Source organism: Dreissena polymorpha, chromosome 4, assembly GCF_020536995.1.
Source record: "Dreissena polymorpha isolate Duluth1 chromosome 4, UMN_Dpol_1.0, whole genome shotgun sequence".
NCBI classification, from domain to species: Eukaryota; Metazoa; Mollusca; class Bivalvia; order Myida; family Dreissenidae; genus Dreissena; species Dreissena polymorpha.
The window spans coordinates 23,929,405-23,953,351 of NC_068358.1; the positions used below are offsets into that span (position 1 = coordinate 23,929,405).

General features: G+C 35.4%; 2 protein-coding genes across 2 annotated transcripts in view; both read left to right on the plus strand.

Annotated features, from left to right (window-relative positions):
* Positions 1 to 15,382, plus strand: part of LOC127879182 (nucleolar protein 10-like) — a 20,235-nt gene extending 4,853 nt beyond the window's left edge. The window contains exons 3-18 of the mRNA XM_052425871.1: positions 491 to 589; positions 1,182 to 1,297; positions 1,557 to 1,693; positions 4,588 to 4,714; positions 5,175 to 5,260; positions 5,608 to 5,686; positions 7,510 to 7,659; positions 8,246 to 8,365; positions 8,582 to 8,660; positions 9,171 to 9,298; positions 10,394 to 10,492; positions 10,940 to 11,197; positions 11,681 to 11,800; positions 12,382 to 12,506; positions 13,179 to 13,275; positions 14,712 to 15,382. Coding sequence (XP_052281831.1) covers positions 491 to 589; positions 1,182 to 1,297; positions 1,557 to 1,693; positions 4,588 to 4,714; positions 5,175 to 5,260; positions 5,608 to 5,686; positions 7,510 to 7,659; positions 8,246 to 8,365; positions 8,582 to 8,660; positions 9,171 to 9,298; positions 10,394 to 10,492; positions 10,940 to 11,197; positions 11,681 to 11,800; positions 12,382 to 12,506; positions 13,179 to 13,275; positions 14,712 to 14,849 — 1,958 coding nt within the window. The 3' untranslated portion in view covers positions 14,850 to 15,382. The remainder of the gene's footprint in view (positions 1 to 490; positions 590 to 1,181; positions 1,298 to 1,556; positions 1,694 to 4,587; positions 4,715 to 5,174; positions 5,261 to 5,607; positions 5,687 to 7,509; positions 7,660 to 8,245; positions 8,366 to 8,581; positions 8,661 to 9,170; positions 9,299 to 10,393; positions 10,493 to 10,939; positions 11,198 to 11,680; positions 11,801 to 12,381; positions 12,507 to 13,178; positions 13,276 to 14,711) is intronic.
* A 5,601-nt stretch (positions 15,383 to 20,983) lies between these two features.
* Positions 20,984 to 23,378, plus strand: LOC127879184 (uncharacterized). Its single transcript, XM_052425875.1, has one exon. It carries the CDS (start codon positions 21,670 to 21,672, stop codon positions 23,110 to 23,112), a length of 1,443 nt encoding a protein of 480 aa, XP_052281835.1. The 5' UTR covers positions 20,984 to 21,669; the 3' UTR covers positions 23,113 to 23,378.
* The last annotated feature ends 569 nt before the right edge of the window (positions 23,379 to 23,947 follow it).

Genomic DNA, 23,947 nt, shown 5'->3' on the forward strand with positions numbered 1-23,947 from the left:
TAAATGCTAACAATCATGTGTGCTTTGTAGCAATCATTTTTGTGGTTTCATAAGCATAAACTGTGGATAAAGAGTTATTACAGATAAATTCTGTTATTATAGTATATACACTTGGAACATAAAACTTATCATTTTTTCAAGCACCTTACATCAATTTTCTCGTGTGCCCCATATTGATATATTACTCTGACATTATAACTGTTGATCTAATAAATACAAATGTACAAAAGTTTTTGCACTGCCGAAATTAAGTTTATTTTTCCATAGTCTTCATTTTGCAAATTGAAAACATAAAATGCAAAGTTCTCCAGACCCAAATTAAGTGTCACCTAAAGATATGTACTCACATAATTCAATACACAGAATTGCAGTAAATTGTGGCAAAATTTATCATTAGAAAGATACGTTCAACTGTAGTATCTGATAATGAAATGTCGTGTAGATACAAGGGTAACACACTCATCCCTGTACATGCTCTTTCTCTGTATAGATCTCCAGCGTCGTATTGAGCTCATCCAGGACTTTGACATGCCCACGGTCAGCCACTGTATCCAGGTCTCACCTGATGGACAGTACATATATGTTGCAGGTTTGCTTAGTCGTTATTGGTGTTAATACTAATGAGGTTGCATTCAGCGGTTGTCAGATTAAGTAGTTATACATTGTATAACATACATACATATTCTGTTGAACTCTACCAAATGCTGATTGTCCTTTTCTTCTTTCAGTTTCTCCAAATATCAAATTCTAATAATAATAATGCTATTTGCTTCCTTTATGTTTCTTACGTTTGTAAATTTATTGTCATGTTCAGCCACAACAACAAAGTGTATGAGTGAGATTACATAACATTTATTGAATGTTCAAAGTGTCTTAACTTTTAATTTTATTTAATGATTACATGAAAACATAGCATTAACAATAACATCAACTTCTATGATGTGCATACGCTAAATTGGCACCAAAGCATGGCCTTTCTTATTCCCAACAAGTAAATAATGATATACGATATACTTTATGAAAAAAAATTGTTCGAACAATTCAACTTGTTTAAGAAATCCAACTAAAACAGTTGTAAAGATAATGAAGTTTCAGGTAAATTCTTTGTATTTAATCTAAGAAAGGTTTTTTGCATATGAGAGCAGAAGACATTTGCTTTAACTTAATAAAATATTTTGTAGGGTCCTATAAACCAAGAGTGAGATGTTATGATGTCCATCAGTTGTCAATGAAGTTTGAGAGAGGCCTTGATTCAGACGTTGTGCAATTTCAGTTTCTCTCTGACGATTATTCAAAGGTATAATGTATGTAGTCTCTTATGATGATTTTGTGTCAAAAATGTTGAATGTATTTTGGATATCAAAATAAAACAATTTTTTTGATGTTGATCTTCATTTTTGTTTAAAAGCTTTCAGCAGTGTCTGAATAATTAAAAACTTAAAGTGAGCTATTGTTATGAAACTTCAGATTTAAATCTCTTATATTGGACTTATTTGAATTTTCTTAATGGCATGTCACAATTCCATCTTTCTGTATCACAATTCTGATGTTTACAGATAGCATTTCTGCAGAATGACCGTTACATAGAGTTCCACTCACAGTTTGGCCGCTACTACAGAACAAGGGTGCCAAAGTATGGCCGTGATCTCGCTTATTATCCTGCCAACTGTGACCTGTTCATCGCAAGTGTCAGGTACAGATTTCGTTTCAACGGCCTGTCAGTGGTCAAAAAACAATTTTAGCACATAGATTACACTGTATAATTATTTTACAAATGATGGGGTTTTAATTCTGACAATCATCCTTTTCTCTTGATGTTCTAGGATATTTACAATGATGAAAATAAGCACAAACTTGCAAATCATGCACAGGTAAATTTTTAACCAGAGCGTGTATTGACCAACCAGGGCCTATATTCACCAATCCATTCTTAAAGTTGAGAGTTATGGAAAGTCTTTAAAAGGAAAAAAATACTTCAAAGTCTGAATATATGGAGATTGCTGAAAATGCTTGTGTTCTATGCACATTGTTCTAAATGAAGATTGATGTAATTAGAAGTGTTTAATGCCAATTTGTCTTAACAAGCAGAATGTAATCAGTGGGTTTTTTTTTCACCATTATTGGAAAAGAGCTGGGTCCCTTTGGATTGGATAATTTCTCGTACTTTTGCGTTAAATTGGGAAATTCATGTTGTTGATTTTATGCTTACAAATACTTTAAAATTAAGAATAAAAGTGATTTCAATTTTATATTTTCTAAGGCTCAACTTATAGAGCTGGGTATGGAGATAATTGACATGTGAAGACTTATTGAAATAATTTTAAGGTCCAATTTGAGAAAAAATATATACTTTTTAGCTCACCTTAGCACAATGTGCTCATGGTGAGCTTTTGGGATCTCCTTTTGTCCGTTGTGCGTTGTCCTCTGTCAACATTTTGCCTTGTTGACACTTAAGAGGTCACATTTATAGTCTGATCTTCATGAAACTTGGTCAGAAGATTTGTCCCAATAATATCTCAGCTGAGTTCGAAAATTGTTCTGGTCAGTTGAAAAATATGGCCGCCAGGGGGGGTGTTTTCCTTTTATTGCTATAGTAAAACCTTGTTAACACTCCAGAATTCTTATTTTTAGTGCAATCTTCATGAAACTTGGTAAGAACATTTGTCCTAATCATAACTTAACTGAGTTGTGAAATAATTCCAGTTCGTTGAAAAACATGGCCACCAGGGGAGCGGCAGTTTTCCTAATATCATTATATGACTATATTTAAACCATGTTAACACTCTAGTTGTAATGAGGATGTTGGTGCACAATGATGGTGATAATGATTATGATAATGATGATGGTGATGATGATGATGATGATGATGTTGATGATGATGATGATGATGATGATGATGATGATGATGATGATGATGATGATGATGATGATGATGATGATGATGATGATGATGATGATGACGATGATGATTATGATAATCGATTCAGAAACATTAACAATTAATTCAACACAAATATCTAATTATTATTATTGCATTACTCAAATTAATTATTGTCATTTCTTCAGATTGTTTTCTTTATTTTTGCAGAAATTCAACATAGTGGTTAAACCAATAAAACAACAAGAATTGTTACTTATGAATCTTATTTGACCTTTTTATCATTTAACCTACTCTCAATAAAACTCATTTATACCTCTGCTAGCATTGTTTCAGTGCAATAGCGTTGATTGATGTCTTCTTAAATAGCCATTTGATGATTGTGTAACATTGCCTGGAAATTGGCCCCAATGAACTGGGCACTTCCATCAAAGAACTATGTCTTGATGTCAGATGGACACCATTCATAAGATAGAATACAACTTGAACCATTTTAGGCCTACTGTTTGCAGTCAGTCAGTAGTTTGTGTGTGATTATGAAAGATTTATGATTTTAAAAGTAATTATTGTTGTTTCAATTGGAAATATCATTGCAAAGTGAGTCTGAAAGTTGTTCCAGTTGTTTAAAACACTATGTCAAAAATGTAAACAATTTGGGTGTAAAAAAAACAATTTATCACATCTTTTAAGATGCACAAACAACTGTTTGGTTAAAAAGAAAAGTTGTTTTGGCAGTTGACAGTTGGCAAAAATAATGTATTTATGCTACAGATGTTTTGTGCATTTAAATTGCAAATAGTTTGACAGTTGTTATGATATGATACATTTTCCAATTTCTTGTGTGTGTTTACTTCTTTATTTGCACACATTTGTAACTTTGAGAAAGATCAAGTGATGTTTTGTACCTTAAAAGAAGATCAATTTTGAAAATCTAGTACATTATTCTCATACTAATTTACTTCTTAACAGCCGATTTTGATATATGATAACAATTCAACATATTGTATTTAATTATGCAAAAACTATTTCATAAAAACTCATTCGATTGAAAAAATACAATTGTTTTCAGTATCTAAAGCTGTTCTTGCAAAAACATGTTGTAACTACTGCAGTAGTCATCCCCTATAACATCCAAAGATGCTGAGATGCTTATCTCATGGTTTCAAAACTGGACAACAATTTGTGGGAAAATGTACTTCCATTTTCTTTTGCTGATGCTCATAATTATATTACTGTCCTCATTTAACTTTTATCCAAAATATATCTTGGTCGCAATGTGTAACAAATGTCTATTTTAAAAAACATAAACACAAAAACACAAAACAACTTATAACACATATATGTATATATCTGCTGAAACAACGAACCCTTTCTTTTCACAAAACAACGTTAACACCCTTGCTGAACGTAAATATTACTCAGGTGAGCAACCAAGGGCCACCATGGCCCTCTTGTTTTCAATTGGGAATAGTCCCAAATTGGAACAAAAAAAACAAAACTGGTAATAGAACATTTTACATGTATGTTCTTTATTTTTAGACTCAATTCAAAGAAAACGTTGGAGAATACGGCTCTAATCTTGCTCACATTCTCTATTTTATAAAGGTGGACTTGTATTGTCTATGTCGTAAGAAATAATAAGAATAGGGAGCTGGCTGAGTTGAAATCCTTTTTTTCTATGACTGCTGTATTTTCTGATGTTATCTTAGTCCCGAGGTGTACCGAATAAATCTGGAACAAGGCAGGTTTCTAAATCCACTGATGACCAATGCCAAGGAAGTGAAGTGCTGTGAGTTCAATGAGCACCATCATTTGTTGGCCTGTGGAACTTCTGAGGTGAGTCATTCGCTTGTTTTTACAATCTCATTGCCTATATGTCTGGTCTTTATCCCTGTATTTATGTTCGATTTTGCCAGTCATAATGTTTTTATTATCAGTCGTAATGTTCTTATTGCCTGTATTTATGTTCTTATTGCATGTATTAATGTTCTTTTTGCCTTTAATTAATGTTCTGTATGCATTTATTTATTTCCGTATTGTATGTTTTTGTGTTAATATTCATTGTTTGTATGTTCTTATTGCCAGTATTAATGTTCTTACATGTACATACTATATTATTTAGTTCATCTTCTTTATACCAAAATTTATATTTTTCCTCTAAAATGGAATAAGTATAATTTAATACACCATAATTTTCGCAAACGTCCTGTGTACAGGGGTGCCACTGTGTATGGACATTGATCAGTCAGCTATAAATATATGAGTTCCTTATAACACTGTCTATTATTCATGTCAGGGTCAGGTGGAGTGTTTTGACCCCCGGGCTCGCTCCAGGGTGGGGATTCTGGACACAGCCCTGAGCAGCCATATGGAGGACCTGGAGTAAGTCCTTGATCGTGTTGTTGTTCTTAACAACCTTCTTTACTTGTGATGACGTGAAAGACCTTTCAACTGATGAAATGAAAACCTTCAAATCAAACTTTGTATAAGAGAAAAAACATTGTAACACAATCCTGTAGATAAATAATTGTAACAACCCTTCTTATGAGTTCCAAGCATATGTGCACTTTGCAAAAGATCTACAACCATCAAATGCAAGCTAATACTTTTGATTTTGAGTAGATTAGTAGGGTGGTGCAAAACATGTCAGTTCTATCAAAACAAGAACAGTAAGAAACATATTAGTGCTTTCTGTAATATCATTTGTAATTATCTGTTTCCTTCCACAGAATAACAGGAGTGCCCTCCGTTACTGCAATGAAATTCAGAGGTGCCCTGCAGCTGGGAGTTGGGACTAGTACAGGGCATGTAAGTGGTCATAGTTTCATGCAAGTGGTCATAGCTTCATGTAAGTGGTCATAGTTTCATGCAAGTGGTCATAGCTTCATGTAAGTGGTCATAGCTGCATGTAAGTGGCAATGGCTTCATGTTAGTGGTTATAGCTTCATGTAAGTGGCCATGGCTTCATGTTCATGGTTATAGCTTCATGTAAGTTGCCATGGCATCATCATGTTAGTGGACTTAGCTGCATGTAAGTGGTCATAGCTTTATCTAAGTTGCCATGGCGTCATGTTAGTGTGCATAGCTTTATGTAAGTGGTCATAGCTGCATGTAAGTGGCCATAGCTTTATGTAGGTGGTCATAGCTTCATGTAAGTGGTCATAGCTGCATGTAAGTGGTCATGGCTGCAAGTAAGTGACAATGGCTTCATGTTAGTGGTTATAGCTTCATGTAAGTGGCCACGGCTTCATGTTAGTTGACATAGCTGCATGTATGTGGCCATCGCTTCATGTTAGTGGTTATAGCTTCATGTATGTGGCCATTGCTTCATGTAAGTGGTCATAGCTGCATGTAAGTGGTCATAGCTTTATCTAAGTTGCCATGGCTTCATGTTAGTGTGCATAGCTTAATGTAAGTGGTCATAGCTGCATGTAAGTGGCCATAGCTTTATGTAGGTGGTCATAGCTTCATGTAAGTGGTCATAGCTGCATGTAAGTCGTTATAGCTTCATGTAAGTGGTCATAGCTTCATGTAAGTGGTCATAGCTTCATGTAAGTCCTCAGAGCTTCATGTTAGTGGTCTGAGCATTCATGTTAGTGGCCATAGCTGCATGTAAGTGGTCATAGCTGCATGTAAGTGGTCATAGCTGCATGTAAGTGGTCATAGCTGCATGTAAGTGGTCATAGCTGCATGTAAGTGGTCATAGCTGCATGTGAGTTGTCATAGCTTCATGTAAGGGGTCATACTTTCATGTTAAAGGTTATAGATTCATGTAAGTGGTCATAGCTTCATGTAAGTGGTCATAGCTACATGTAAGTGGTCATAGCTTCATGTAAGTGGGCATAGCTTCATGTAAGTGGTTCTAACTTTCATATATGCCATGGCTTCATGTAAGTGGTCATAGCTACATGCAAGTGGTCATAGCTTCATGTAAGTGGTCATAGCTTCATGTAAGTGGGCATAGCTTCAAGTAAGGGATCATAGCTACATGTAAGTGGTCATAGCTTCATGTAAGTGGGCATAGCTTCATGTAAGGGATCATAGCTGCATGTACGTGGTCATAGCTACATGTAAGTGGTCATAGCTTCATGTAAGTGGGCATAGCTTCATGTAAGTGGGCATAGCTTCATGTAAGTGGGCATTGCTTCAAGTAAGGGATCATAGCTACATGTAAGTGGTCATAGCTTGATGTAAGTGGTCAAAGGTTCAAAAAAGGGATCATAGCTACATGTAAGTGGTCATAGCTTCATGTAAGGGGTCATAGCTTCATGTAAGTGGTCATAGCTTAATGTATGTGGTCATATTAGCTTAATGTATGTGGTCATGGCTTCATGTATGTGGTCCTAACTTAATATATGTGTTCAAAGTTTCATGTTATTGGTCATAGCTTAATGTAAGTGACCTTAGCTTCATGGAAGTGGTCATAGCTTTATGGAAGTGGTCATAGCTTCAAGTAAATTGAAGTAAGTTTTGTAAGTTATGGCTAGGCCTACTGATTGTTATATTAAAACATGTTTAAAAGCAGATCGTATTTCATATTTAAATTGACTAGTTTTTAGTTGACCTTTGCCAATTGAAATAAGTATTTTTCTGCTGGCTGACCATTGCAGCCACTTTTTTAATGTTGACAGGTGTTACTGTATGACATGAGATCTAACAAGCCTCTGGTTGTCAAGGACCATCAGTATGAATTGCCAATCAAAAAGATCATGTTCCTGGACCATCTAGATCTAGTCGCCTCCATGGATACCAAGATACTCAAACTCTGGGATAGAAACACGGTACATATTGATAGGCTTATTTATAGAAATCAATATACTGTATACGCATCAGAGAAAAATTTCATTTGACATTATAACACTAAATGTTGGTGTTAGTTGCCATTTGAAAAGTTTATTGAGGAAATGTATAACTTCAATTATTTAAGGCATGTCTTGAACAACCCAGGACATGGTATACATGTGTAGGAACATTTGTAAAGATCAATTTATATTCAGAAGAGAAAAATATCATATGACCTTATTAGACTAATGGTTGGTAATTGTTATTTGGTAATTGTTAGTTGCCATTTGAAAACTTGTGTGTAAAGGCATAAGCTTCGATTATTTATGGCATGTCTTGCACAACCCAGGACCCTGTTATGTAAAAATCTTATTACAAGTTTAAGTTATGACTGAATGTGTTTGTCACATCAAATAGTTTTAATAAGCAATATGAAAGGATTTTTTTTTATGAATAACTCAATAATAGCAGTTGAAGCTTAGCAATTATAATTTATCACAAATTACAGAGTAACTAAAACCTCAATCACAGAAACAATGTACAGTACATTGGTCTGATGTCATATTTTCCATAACCATATTTCAGGGCAAGGCCTACACAGCCATAGAACCAGGTGTGGATCTCAATGACATGTGTATGATGCCTGGATCAGGATTAATATTTATGGCCAATGAAGCCCAGAAAGTCCTCACATATTACTTACCAGTAAGAAACAGACTTTGTTCCCAATATTGAAATGAACCTTTCGACAAAATTGATAACTGCCGGTAGTAAATTTTTAGGTTTATGTACAGTTTTTATAACAGTTTTTCATTTTTATGGCGTAACACCCTTGTATTATTGATTTTAAAGTTTATTTACATTTTAACAAAAGATTTACCGCACATAGTAATTTCATTATTAAACTTGTTCCCTCCCTAGTCTCTGGGTACGGCCCCTCGCTGGTGCTGGTTCCTTGACAACCTCACTGAGGAAATGGAGGAGAGCACCACGGCAACAGGTTACACTTTACTAACTTTAGTTTCTCTTGAATGTAAAATCGATTTATTTAGCTTGATTGTATGTAAGGAATACAGTATGTAAGACATAAGAGTTACAAAGATAATCTCAAGACCATTTCCTTGGAAGAACCAGACATTATTGTCTTTGGAAGGATCTCTCGTATGATCACTCCTTTTCAATCCTATTGTCCCGTGTCCCCAAGTTGGATTAAGGATTCCATATAGAATCCACCACACTGTTATTCGAAATATACAATAAAATGATCCTAAAAAATCCTGCTCTGGAGGACATGTGCAGATTTAAATGTTGCATTTTGAGGTTTTATAAATTCTATCCAGATGATAATACAATTTATAAAGTTTATTGAAATATGCAGAATAATAATTACAAATGTATACCTAATGTGCCTGTAATTAATGTTAGATATTTAAAATTATTTTTTCAAATGCAAGTTTTAATTTTTGAAGTTAGTTTAAGCATTGCTAGATGTAGTCCTTGTATTTTTCAGTGTATGATGATTATAAGTTTGTCACAAGAAAAGAACTTGATGATCTTGGTCTGACCCATTTGATCGGGTCAAACCTCCTGAGGGCGTATATGCATGGGTTCTTCCTTGATATACGACTTTACCATAAGGTTGGTTTTATTTGTAAGAGTTTTTATGCCCCTGGATTGATAGATCTTTCTTTCTTTCTTTCTGTCTGTCATTCTGTCCCAAAGCTTTAACCTTACAGTATAGTTTTGCAATAACTTCTAAAATATTGAACATAGCAACTTGATATTTGGCATGCATGTGTATCTCATGGAGTTGCTTATTTTGAGTGGTGAAAGGTCAAGGTATTTTGAGTGGTGAAATGTCAAGGTCATCCTTCAAGGTCAAAGGTCAACATAAAAAAAGCGGCGCATTAGGGGGCATTGTGTTTCTGACAAACACATCTCTTGTTTTCTTTTGCCTCAATCCCTTTCTCCTAGTATTTGTATATAAGGTATTATATTCATTGAATTACAAATTAAAATTTTTATTTTTATTCCCCCGGATCGAAAGATCGGGGGTATATTGTTTTTGGCCTGTCTTTCTGTCAGTCAGTCAGTCTTTGTATGTGTGTGTCCCAAAACTTTAACCTTGGTTAAAGTTTTGCAATAACTTTTGCAATATTAAAGATAGCAACTTGATATTTGGCATGCATGTGTATCTCATAAAGCTGCACATTTTGAGTGGTGAAAGGTCAATGTCAAGGTCATCCTTCAAGGTCAAAGGTCAAATTTATGGCTTCAAAGCGGCACAATAGGGAGCATTGTGTTTCTGACAAACACATCTCTTGTTTAACTAAGGTGATATGTTCGTAATCTTTTGTTTTAGAATGAATATGGTAGCTGTTACACAAACAATTATGCACATTTTACAGGGTAATATTTAACTATAAGATCCTTTGTTTTATGCACTGTTTTGAATTCGAAATGTCATGCCTGGATAAAAGTAAAAAAAATGGAAGTACAATTTGTTTAAATCTTCACAAAATTGATATCAAAGACTTTATTAGCTTTTGAGCAGTGTTAAGCAACATTAATCTTAGTATTAACCGAATCCAAAGATTGGGCAAAATACATGATTTCCTGATTTCATGTATTAAAAAGCATGAAGAATATATAAAGGGAAAAATTATGTGCGCATATTTTCAGTTTTCATGCTTTCAACATTTATTTCACTCCATGTCTTGCTCTCTTTTCCAGGCCAAGTCAATCACTGAGCCATTTGCATTTGAGGAGTACCGCAAAGCAAAGATACGTGAGAAGATTGATTCCGAGCGGGCCAACAGGGTCACTGTAAAGGTAAGTGCAGGTAGAAATGCTTCAGTGGGACAACATTGTTTGTTGTCTGCTCTAAAAAATAGACATTTCATCTATGTTATTGAACAATGTAATAGTACCAACAAAAGACCACATACTTGCATACTGCCAATTTAGTCAAATATGGCTGAGAAAAATGATGCTAAATTATCACAATTATATTAAAAATATATTTTTTGATGTATTCTATTCTTGAAATGCCTCATTATTATGCTTTTTATAATTCAAAACATTGTGTACAATCTGTAATAATACAGTGTTATTACTTAGATACTGCAAAAAAGAATTAGTAGAAACTGTGCACTAATTGAAAAATTAAACGTACGAAACATATTTCAGTTAAAATATTAGTTGTCAGCTGCCAGATAGTTAACAAAGCATAATGACATTCACAAACAGTAACTTCTCACACTTTTTTCTCTCCTTTAGAAACTCCCGAAGGTCAACAAGGAGCTAGCAGAGAAGCTTCTGGATGTAGAGGACACAATCCTTGCGAACAAGACTCAGGATCGCGCCGGGGCGACCTTGTTGAAGGACACAAGATTCTCGGCGATGTTCCAGAATCCGGACTTCCAGATCGACAAGGAATCAGAGGACTACAAACTCCTCAATCCTGTTGTGAACAAGCTGGATAAGGCAAAGAAAAAGAAGCAGGACAAACTGGCTGCACAGTTTGAAGAAATCGATGTGAGAATATTTTTTTTTATTGGTCTGAAATAGGGATGGTGGCAATGTGAAGATGTGATAAAAATTTAAAATTTCATTTTGACAAAAAAAATAAAAATATCATTTAAACAGTTTGGATCTATGGCTTGTGGGAGTTATGTATAACCGTACAAAAAGGTTAAATTTTCTTTTTAAAAACATCAATATTTAAATTGCATTTGTATAATTATATCTAATTGCATGTACTATCAAGGTCACGATACTTCAATTATTTTAAAGCTTAGTATGTATGGAATAACGCTGTTTTTCTTTAACTAATCTTGCAACTTGCTTGAAGTATGTGATCTAAATAAAAATGAGGTTTAAAATGTACATACTCATAAAAAGCCTGTTCTTTGCGCCAAACTGATTGTCCTTTATATATTATAATATGATTTTTGCATTATAATCGACTAAATCTTTATGTTTTTTAATGAATTGACTGGCCTTATTTCGTTCATTTAGGAGGATGGTGAAATTAAGGAAAGATTAGGTGGAGTAAGTGATAGCAGCTCAGACGATGAACATGCATGGACAGAGGATGATAAATTGCGATGGAAACAACACATAACAAAACAGAAACGGGTAACAGTTTAACCTTTACCTAATTATATATGTATTTTTACGCATTTGTTTTTGTAGTCCCTTAGAAAGTTATATTTAATTTAAGACCTTTCTTACTAGATTCAAGTTTTTAAGGCTTTACTTTCAAACCTTAGATACTAATGAGCAGCAAACAGCATAAAACCTTAACAGACTGAAGAGTTACTTGCAGGCTGTTCTGGTTTTATGCTGTTTGCACATAGCCATTTTCACTTTGCTAATGAGTGTGAAATAGTTGAAGGATTCTGTTTGTTAACGAGAAACTACTGTGTTAGGTCTGTTGGTATTACAAAAGTTTAAAAAGTAAAGCATACAATTTTCAAGCACTTAACTTTGTTTATGATTCACACATCTACATATAGGCATGTATATTGAGTGCCTGTATGCTGTACCGGTAGTTTCATTTTTTTGCTATTTCTGCTCTTTTTCCACTATTTTAAATGTGAATATATTGCATTTCCCTTGACTTAAGAGTAGACATGTCGTTTACAATTTTCAGTTTAATGTTAATCAATGTTATTATCAATAATAATACTTGAGTAATGAATACATTGATTTTTCAGGAAATAAAAGAAGAAAGGAAAAATAAACAGGCACAGGTGAAATTAAAACCCAAGTTTTATGAGATTAAAGAAGGCCATGAATATGGAAAGACAGCTGATGAAAAACGGGTTCGAAAAGAAAAAAAGTATGCATATTTAACTCTTTATTTTACCTAACATGCATTTAACCTAGTAAGTGTTATAACCTTTTTAATTATCGATAACCATTACGAAAATTCTTTTAATCTTGGCAAAACAAGTTCATCCAAACAAGTGACATTTTGTTATGTTACCTTCATCATTGTTCTAATGGGAGAAACTTGTGCTGGATACTGTACAATGTAATGTACAATTATAACACTGGCACATAGAGACGTTCTTGTAGCACGTTTTAGGTCTATTTTGAACTTATGAGTCACAACTTGTGTTATATTTGTTTTTATTGAAAGAAGCAATTAAATATTGGCTTCAATTTATGATGGAAATTAGGTAATAAAACAAAAATTTCATTGTGGTTTGGAAATAATGCCATTGTTTTCATCATGAAGAAATGCTGCCCTTTAGGAATTGACCAAGTATATTTATGGTCATTTTGCTGGTATATTTGCGGCCACTAGGCAGGATTATTTGCTACCCTTTGGCAAGTCTGTTTAGGCAAAAATGATTGTGGCCATTAGGCAAGTAAAATAATAGCCATTAGAATCTGATGTTTTTGGCCGTTAGGAAAGTATGTATGTGGTCCTTGGGCAAGTATGCTGATGATTTGATTTTCACAAGTATAGTTCACCAAAACAATAATTCACCTGATTTCTTTTCAGAATGGCACTGGAAGATAGGCTGCACAATCTGTCAGACACGGTTGTCACGGAAACAGGCTCCATGGGCAACAAACAACTAGAATTCAAAATGAAAAAGGTGGGTTATGAGAAACTAATACTGGCCATAATTTGGAAAGACATTAGTTGATAATATAACAATATTTAATCAGGTCTTCAACCAAGTTGAAAGTCTTAGTTATTTTATGCTATATAGAAGTTGGGCAGTTAAGTGGGCAGTCAGCTTTTTCAAAAGGGTGTGTTTTAAGCTAAATAACTTTTGTCTGTGTTGTTAAAACTATGGAACGTGTCAGCTTGCATGGTGGCCCAGCTTGAGTTTGGGCAAATAAGGTCAAGGTCACAGTTATAAATATGGCAAACATGTGTCCTCAGTATAACTTGAATTTGGATTGAGGAATTGCAATATATATTTTGTGTAGGTAGCTATCATACAGACCCAGCTTTGGATTACATGTAGGGAAGGTGGCGTCAATGTCACTGTTACTAAAAATAGAAATATGGTGTCCACTTTATAACTTAAGTTTTAAATAGAGGTATTGGGCTGAAATTTGTGTGTAGTTAGGTACATTTAGAACTAAGTGTAATTGAAAATTACATATACTAAAATGTAAGTGAAAGAATGATCTGAAATTTGAAACCTGATTTTGTGACAATGCCATGTTTTTGTGACAATGTTGTGTTTGTTGCTTAATTAAAAAGAAAAAAAGGCAGATTGCAACGTTGTTTTAATGTTCCCGGTAGGGTGGCATATAGCAGTTGAACTGTCCGTCAGTCCGTCTGTCAGTCTGTCAGTCTGTGCGTCCGTCCGAAAACTTTAACATTGGCCATAACTTTTGCAATATTAAAGATAGCAACTTTATATTTAGCATGCATGTGTATCTCATGAAGCTGCACATTTTGAGTGGTGAAAAGTCAAAGTCAAGGTCATCCTTCAAGGTCAAAAGTCATAAAATACAATCCAATGGAAGTAATAAGCTTTAAAAGGGAGATAATTTCTAAACCTGCCAAATGATATATTGAAATTTTATTTCAAAGCAGCGCAATAGAGGGCATTGTGTTTCTGACAAACAGATCTCATGTTTATCATAAAAAAATCTAAGTTATTGACAACAAAAATATATTAACATCTAATCACTACAGCATATATACATGTCCATTATCTAACAGAAATTTTCCAGTTTTATATCACTGATATTTCTCTGTAAATCACAGTATAGCATAAAACAAATGATAAAATAATCCTCATTTTTGGAACACTGGGCATGTGAGTAAAGTGTTGTCCCAGATAAGCCCATGCAGTCCACACAGGCCAGTAAGGAACAACTTCTTCTGCTTAAACTTGATTTTTACACAAAAATATTTCCTTTACACAAAAATACCATACAAGCAAAAAGAGTGATACCAGATTAGCCTGTGCGAACTTCACTGGCTAATCTGGGATGACACTTTACACACTTTAATTAATCCCAGTTTTCCTAGAACGAGGCTCATACTTCTTCAATGCTCATATTACAGGAAGTAAAGGATCAGAAGAGGGTCATTGAGCAGAGGGAGCACACTGCAGAGAGGAAGAAGCTGCGACGGTCCGCTGGGGAGATCACTAAGGGGTTCAAACAGCCGCCGAAATTCTGGATGGGCCAGAGAGTCAAATAACTGAATTCGACTCCCTTGTTTGATATCTGATTTGACAGGGTTGGATATTAGTTGGGGATGACTTGCAAATGGTACCTGCATTGTGCAGTGGATCCAATATTTTCAGGATAAATATACTTTGTAAAAGTAATATTGAAAGCATGAGTAAACATAAATGTATTGGCAAGTATTACTTTCTTACCCTGAGTGTGCCCAAAGATAGATAAACATCGATAGATGCTTTTTTCGACAAAGAAATGACATACGTGTACTGGGTAAGAGTTAAATGTGCAAACTGATTTTGTTATGTTTTAAAGTTAAGTTGTTAATTGATTAGCCTTATTGATAGATTTACTTTGTTGCAAAGAATTATCAGTTAGCATATTTAAAATACTGTCCAAATTCTAGGTCTTTGTACTGTCTGATCGCCAAAACGAGCAGAGAATTCTTGCTCTGCAATCTGTACATTGTGTTGAGTTTATTCATTGTTAGTGATGTCACTGTAAATGCCATTATGTTTAAACTGCATATTACGAATAAATGTATAAAAACAATGCAAATAAGTTGTGTATTTTGCATTGTTTATGTGGTCTACAAGCGATACAAAAAAGCCTTTGAGCTAGACATTCTGCCGATCTTCAATGTGTATGTACGGTAATTTAGAGTTATTTATAGGTCGTCGCCGAGTCTTCACGATTACATCATGTGCGCACCTGATGCCGTTCACCGATATTCTTTAAGCTGGCATATGTAGTGGTCGTTTCTGAAAATCTAACGGTTTTTATGCCCCTGGATGCAATGATCGGGGGTATATTGTTTTTGGCCTGTCTGTCTTGTCATTCATTGTATGTGTGTGTCCCAAAACTTTAACCTTGGTCATAACTTTTGCAATATTGAAGATAGCAACTTGATATTTGGCATGCATGTGTATCTCGTGGAGCTGCACATTTTGGGTGGTGAAACGTCAAGGTCATCCTTCAAGGTCAAAGATATGGCTTCAAAGCGGGCAGTAGGGGGGCATTGTGTTTCACAAACACAGCTCTTGTTTACAGTGTTTCTGATACTAAGATGTGTGGTTAATTGCTGTAGAAATAAGGGACGTTATTCCTCCTCCTTGCAGCTGATTTCTTCCTTTTCAATGCCAAACCTATTTTACAAATAGTAATAATCTTTGCTGGAACTATGTACAAATGAAGAGCTTTATTGAACCCTGTTTAGGTGGTAGGGCATTTTCCTCCTCTGAGGTGGATCTTAAATGACACCCCTAAAATTTATTTTATGAAAGTAACTATATTCATGGGACACTTTCCGCGAACCTTGAATGTACATGCGAATCCTTTGTTTTGCGATAGCACACTGTTCTATAATGCGCAAAAGCTGTAGTATGTGTATGACATTTTAGCCCATCTTCAGGTTTGCATGGTCGAAATAACCACCCAATGAAAAACTTGGCTTTATTTCAGCACTGACGGGATAAAGCTGTCAAGCGCGGAACAATAACGTCATTCGTTACGTCATTTGATTAACTGATTTTCTATTATTATTTTTTTTTGCATTTTTGTTTCAAGATAAATTGGAAATACATTTTGGGATTAATATATAAGGAATATATTAAGAAATATGTATGAGGTTTGATGACAAACCGTATTTTCTATTTAAAATGCAACAAAAAAAAATGTAAAAAAAAGTCCATACAGATATAACATGTAACACCCGCGTATATTAAGCAAATGAGACAGTCAGATGATGTCAACATGGATCGAATGTAATTGAACATTACACACACAAAGTAGTTCTAGATAAAATCATGAATAATAATATTTTAACACATTTAAAAAATAATTACAAAATCGAAGCCAGAATTTTTTTATGTCCCCCACTATAGTGGGGGACATATTGTTTTTGCCCTGTCTGTTGGTCTGTTGGTTGATTGGTCTGTTGGTTTGCGCCAACTTTAACATTTGCAATAACTTTTGCAATATTGAAGATAGCAACTTTATATTTGGCATGCATATGTATCTCATGGAGCTGCACATTTTGAGTGGTGAAAGGTCAAGGTCATCCTTCAAGGTCAAAGGTCAAATATATGGGTCAAAATCGCTAATTTAATGTACACTTTTGCAATACAATGTATTTCAATAATCAAGATAGCAACTTTATATTTGGCATGCATGTGTATCTCATGGAGCTGCACATTTTGAGTGGTTAAAGGTCAAGGTCATCCTTCAAGGTCAGAGGTCAAATATATGTGGCCGAAATCGCTCATTTTATGAGTACTTTTGCAATATTGAAGATAGCAACTTGATATTTTGCATGCATGTGTATCTCATGGAGCTGCACATTTTGAGTGGTGAAAGGTCAAGGTCATCCTTCAAGGTCAAATATATGGGTCAAAATTGCTCATGTAATGTCACCTGCAATATTGAAGCTAGCAATTTTATATTTGACATGCATGTGTATCTCATGGAGCTGCACATTTTGAGTGGTGAAGGGTCAAGGTCATTCTTCAAGGTCAAACGTCATATAAGGGGACATGGTGTTTCACAAACACATCTTGTTCTTCTTGTGAAATTTATTGAAACAAAAAAAAATAAGATTGGGTCATTTAATCTATTAAAACCACAGACAGCCATATGCAGTCAATATGAACGGATGAGTTCAAACGTGTGAAATATATAACTAAAAACAAGCAATATGCAATGCTGATGATTTTAAATGATCACAACCAACACATTCTTAACAAGTGAGTCTTTCATCAATTTTTAATACTCGTTATTTTAATACCAACTCTTGAGATAGTTGGTATTATAAACTCGGTGGAGAAAGCATTTGCATTTTAAATTGTCTCGTTTAGACTATGGGTTTGTATAGTATTTTAGGGGACAAACACAAAATTGGATACAATTTCATTTTTAGTTTAAAACGGAAAACGTGTATTATGCTGTAATTGCGAAATCGATCATTTGCATGAGGTATTATCAAGCGATGGCGTAGAGGTATTTCGAACGTTTTGGGGAATTAATGGCTGCAGTATCGTAAAAAAAGATTTGCAGTATAATGGGATTTGTTACTCTGTTGCAACACAAAGAAAATGACAGCTCGAAAAATGATTGACCTGTTAATTGTTCCAGTGTGTATTATTACGGTTTGTGGATGTTTAGGTACTATTGTAAAATTAGTTATAGTTTTATCGGTCAGGGGTCATTTTGGAAATTGGCAGACTTAAGTGTTTGCGGTCAGGGGTATCATAACACTTGAACATGTTGTGTCAAGCTCTCCAATTTTATTGTGCACTTATGGCAAACTAAAATACCAGCATCGCATACAGTTTAGTTTATTTTCTGGGCAAGAAAACAAAAATCATTCTCCAAGAGAGACTCGTGTACCAGTTGTTTTAAGCCTCGCTACATAAACATTTCTGTATAATTAACATCCACCTAGTATTTTCTTATTTCTTACGATCTGCTACGTCACACTTTGGTTACACAAGCTCCTTTGTCGGAGAATCTTGGTTGCAAATATGGGGCATGAAGTCTTAATTCATTTAGACATAATTATTAGATCACGATAAGCAGAAACTTAATCCCTAAATATAATGCACTCTTTGTCCCCGAATGTTGACTTAAGTTCTGATATCATTGGCTAGGCATATTGTAATAGTGAAACTAATAATAACCACGTGTATAAGTATCAAATATCATCAATTGTTATTCGTTATTTAGGACAGCTTTCAGAGAATATGGGCCTGATTTTAAAGAGATTGTTTAAAAAATTAATTGGCATTTAAAGCGAAATAATGTTTTCAAAGTTTTATTTGCCTCCCAGTCATGATATGGAACATTATAATGTTGAGAAAGTATCTTGATCAGGGCGAAATAGCTCTTACTTATTTGGATCGATAATATACCAAATTGAAACTAGTTGTCATATCACTTTTCCGTATAAAGGCCATATAGCTGGCTGTATTACCGGTATGTATTTGAATGAATCTAAGAAAAACTCGGATTTAACAAATACCGGTTACATATATAATGGAAATCCGTCGCTTTCTTACTAACCGCATATTGACTGTATAAACCTATCGGGTATGTTGCTACCAAAATGTACGTATTCGAACCTCAAACAATGCACTCAATGTCCATTATACGTGTTTCAAACTCAATGTTAAAATCTAGATGAATTTAATAGAATAAATTGTATAGATGTTCATCGACCACATATCATGCGCAATAATGTCCAAACATGGGGATATATATGAAGAGTTTTGTGTGTTAAAAGTGCTGCAGTTTGTAAGGCCACACTGAGTGACTCGGTGCGCTCCTGTTGAATTGAATTTCTTAATAATGAAGTTATCATAAACAAAAGGTTTCAAGACCCGTGTTTGTCGATAAAAGCTGACTGCAAGTGGATAACAACTTTCGACGTTGTATGATATAGATATTGATTACCAAACAGCCGTCACTACTGCAGCGATTATTCAATATTAATTAAATAGACACTCCATCACCAAAGAGATATGTAAGACACTTTTCATGCACATTGATTATAACGAATCTCTATTATTTGAATAGAAGTAAACACGGCAATCAGTAAAAATAATTGAATTTGCTCATGGTTAGTTTCTTTATTTATTTTTGGCTCTTTTTCAGGCAGCAGTTAGAATAAGTATTTAAAAAACATCATTATGCTAATTAAGAACAAAATATGGATATTGCATTGTTTTTCAACGAATAAACAATTTCTTGGAAGTTTGTCTGCATAGACATTAATTCATAAGACCAAAGGAGTTAGCGAATAACAATTGATGATGTGCGACCTATGTTGCAATAGTTATTTGAGCTATTTTTCTATACGCTGCACTAAGCATAAAGACCTCAGTTTTAATTTTGTTTGAAAGTGTTACAAAAATCTAATTCTCATATTTACCATAAAAATAGCATGTTTCCCGTAAGGATAAAAACATGTTGCTACTTTCACTGAAATCTACACTATGTACATTTGAATGTATTATGTATGAGATGGTATTTGAGTGTAAGCAATTATCTTGTATGACAATTCTACACAAGTAGTCAAAATCTGTTGCTTTTCCATGTGAAATTATGTTGATATATAAATGTTTACTGCAATGGATTTAATATATTAGTCGAACCGAGTGTTTTCAAAAATGTTTTGGAAGTAGTTGTCCGATGCTAATTTATATTATTTGATTGCGGACTGCTTTAATAGCCATTGCAAACAACAGTTGAGATCAAATAGATTTATGCTCTGTGACTGGATATTCTGGAATCGCTGTCCGACGACAACATTTAATTTTAATGTAACTTGATACAAAATGTATTCAAATATTCATGATTCTACATCCGTCCCAGCTTTGCTTACCAAATACGGCATTAATGATCCAGGTAATACATTCATCCCAAGATATGCTTTCGGTACTAAAACGGCTTATTTCATTACAAGTAATTACCTTGCAAAGCCATGTGATAGTGAATCATTGATGAGCAGCGCTCCTTGATCGCATATTATTGCTATCGACGGGTTGTATAGCAGAACCTGTAACTAAGTCGATGCACGTGTTGTTAACGGACCTGACGATGAATGTTTAAAGCTTCTCGTGCAGCTGATGGTTTTAACTGTTACCATACACACGTTATAGATCCGTTTGATAATACACATTCCCGCGAAAAAAATGATTGTTTAATTTCCAGCATCGAGAACGCGGTTCGGATGGTCATGTCATATATATATATATATATTTTTTTAAGATTAATAACAAAAATCGTACCACATTACTGCACTTAAGTTGCCGCATCAGTGTTACAAGGACTTGTAGGCAAACTTTACACCTGTCAGATGTTCCTTGTAGTCTTATGATGACGATTTTATTTCTTTTCCAATCAATTAAATACCTGTTTCTGTGTTGTTCTTTTATTCAAAGCTTCTTACTAGCACACAGATGAGAAAATAAATCGATTAAGACAATCACAAAGCTGTTGAAGTAGAACTGGATTGTTGGACTGTTAGCACGATAACGCTATAATACCAAATGCAAATGCGTCCGGATTTGACAGGAAGTTGATTGCAAAACTGTTTTCAAAAAGACACTGGCCATGCCGCTTTAACGTCAGTAAAGTAAGTTTTGTTCATAGCACATCGGAGCAGTAAATTTCGCGTAAAAATTGAATAAGATATTAATGATAACAAGGCTGGCTGAGATCGTCAAAAAGTGCGGAGACCTTTGCAGGGATTATGAGGCCTGTTTAACATCCGCTGGGGGAGTTTAGTCTGTGAATTTAATGGATAGAGATGTATAAATATCTCGTTAAAATGTGGACAAATGAACACTTATTCAGATTATCAAATGGACTGGGAACTTATGTAAGAAAATGTTATTAAGCAGATGCAACGCAGGTTACAGTTCACTCTTCGGCATTTGCAAAACGTAACGCGCCGAGGTGCTGATGTGTTCTTTTGTTATAAATTTATTATAAATTATGATGTGAAAATTGACCAACATAAAATGACAATAGGATCTAAATCATTCGTCGAACGAATGGATGCACTTCGTTGGATTTGAGAGATCTCAGTAGATGCGAGTTTATCGGACTATAAGCGTTTCATAACAGGCAATTAAAACATAAGGTTTATTAAATGGAGAAAAAACCAAGTGTGACATTAATACACATATATATAAAATTGATAAACGATGCGGATGGGAGTACAATTCATAAAGAACTTACTGTACCACTCTTTCATTCTGGCATGTGTAGAACAAATGCAAACATAACTGAGCAAATTGCAACAGTACAACACTTCCGTGTTTTCTTCTAATAAAGAAATAATGCAACCGGAAGTAAAGCTTTCCAGTTTCATGTTTCATCTCAAGTTTTCCAAGACGGACGATTATGTTCACGAGCACGAGCTCTACGAGCTGATGCGCTCCCGGAACCTCTACCAGACGCAGTTTGGTGTCCGGTTGAACTTCCGAAAAACCATACGCAACATCCAGAAGGACGAAAAACAGCAACGGTACCACTTTGAGAACAACCGAAAGATCTTCGTTCAGAAACGAAAGGAGCGGCAAGAAGCTGCGGACAGGCTTCGACTAGTGACGGCCACGAAATTAGGTAAACTTTCCGTCATGAAAGATCCCAAGCCCAAACCGACGCGTACATACGTCCCGCTCCCGCAATCGACAGTCGTCTACACGGACCTGCCGGAAATACAGATGCCACTCTATCAGCGGGACGAAGAAGAGGAAGAGGTTGCGATGCCGTCAGATGAGAACACGCAACTTCCGCTGACGGCACCGTCGCCGAGTATGGTCACGACGGCGTTAACTGGAAGAAGGAAAAAGAGCAACGGCACCATGCTGGGATTGTTTGGTGGCAGGCCAGTTGTGTCATCGAGTTCTAGTTTGAAAACGCACGAGCTGCTGGATGTCGGAAGTTTGGCACCCACAGCCAAGGTGTTAGTGGCAGGCAGGCGATCACACCGAACGTTGACAATAACCGTAAAATCGAAAGCGACCTCGAGGCAAGATGAGTCTGAATGTGATAGTAGCGACACTATGTCGCAGCTTATGGTGAATGATGAACTTCTGGACGAACTGCGAAGTTTACGATTAGATAGCCACAAGAAGTTTGTAAAGGAAAACAAGTTTGAGTTGACAGCCAAGCTAGACCATGAAAAATCGGAAACCTCAACAAGTTATGTGGCGAAAGATATATTGCCGAAACTGAATTCGTACGGAAAATTGACGAGCGAGTCGAAAGCGAAAATATGGGCCGAAAAGCACGGTATTCATACCAGCAAAGCGGATATAATAAAAGACCAGGACTATCAACGTCTGCTAATTGACCGGCCCTCTAAATGGGCCATGACCCACCACGGCGATCTGGTCCAGTCGAAGATACTGGACATGAGGATGAGATACAGCCGGGAGATGCTGAATGCCAACTTCAAGAAAAAGTCCAGACAATTGGAGAGGCTTTCGGAAAAGCTGATGCTAAAGTCGCGGCTATCCCTTCCGGAGCTGGATACGATGCCCAAGCCTATGACAACGATGGACCCCGGGGGTACCACGCCCGACGGGCGCCTGATTCTCACCAAGGCGGACTTCGACGCCTATCTCGCGAATTACCGCAAGGCGCGGGATATTCGTCTGCAGCGGACGAAACAGAGAAACAAGCTGCTACTAAAGAAGATCGAGAATTTTAATCTCCAACCGAACCACTGTCTGAAGGACGAAGCGCGTTTGCGAGCCTCTCTTCGGACCATTTGACCGGGTTACAGAATCTGTGAAGCCACACATCGGACACTTTTGGCGATTGACCGATTATTTTTACATATGTACAAATGCTTAAGACAATACTACCGGTAGTTTGATTCTCTGTACCTGACCTTATCAGGCAATACATGTATAACCATTGATCGATTCTTTGATATTCGCTTTCGGGAATTTTGCATGTAGGAGAATTTGTTTAGGACTCGAATCTAAAATTATAAACGGTTGACCAAATGTATGCCTGCATTAAACTCAAATAAGTATTACTTGAGTGATGAAACTTTAAAAGGCGACTTTGTTCACCTGGTTCACGTTTGACCGGAGTGAGTTATAAAATAAACCTGTAAGATCATGTGTTATGCGTAAATCAGAGAGTATCAATGCATCAATTTGCGCTCCTGTGAATTAAGTAGCATTTTATTGACAACCGAACGCTGTATTGCTCAAATTTGCAAATAAGCATTGTGGACTTGTGTTTTATATCATTCGGAAAGAACAAATTCTAATTGAAAGTAAGTATATTCCTGTTAATCACCAAATGAATTTGTGCAGTTGGCTATTTTGTTGCATTTTAATACATCAGTGGAGTTTTTTTTTTTGACAAACATGGGATGTGCGTGCATGCGTTTAATACGGACACATGTCTAATATTGGAAAATTTCAGACACAGACTAATTGGCTGTTCGCGAATTTCAAAAAGCACGCATCGCAAGGGAGTTTATTTAGATGTCATTTGACAAAGAATCTTCACAATAATATCCCACCCCTTTACAACATTGACAATTCTACAAAAAGTCTCATTTACAAAGAAGAATATAAATGTTATTTCTTC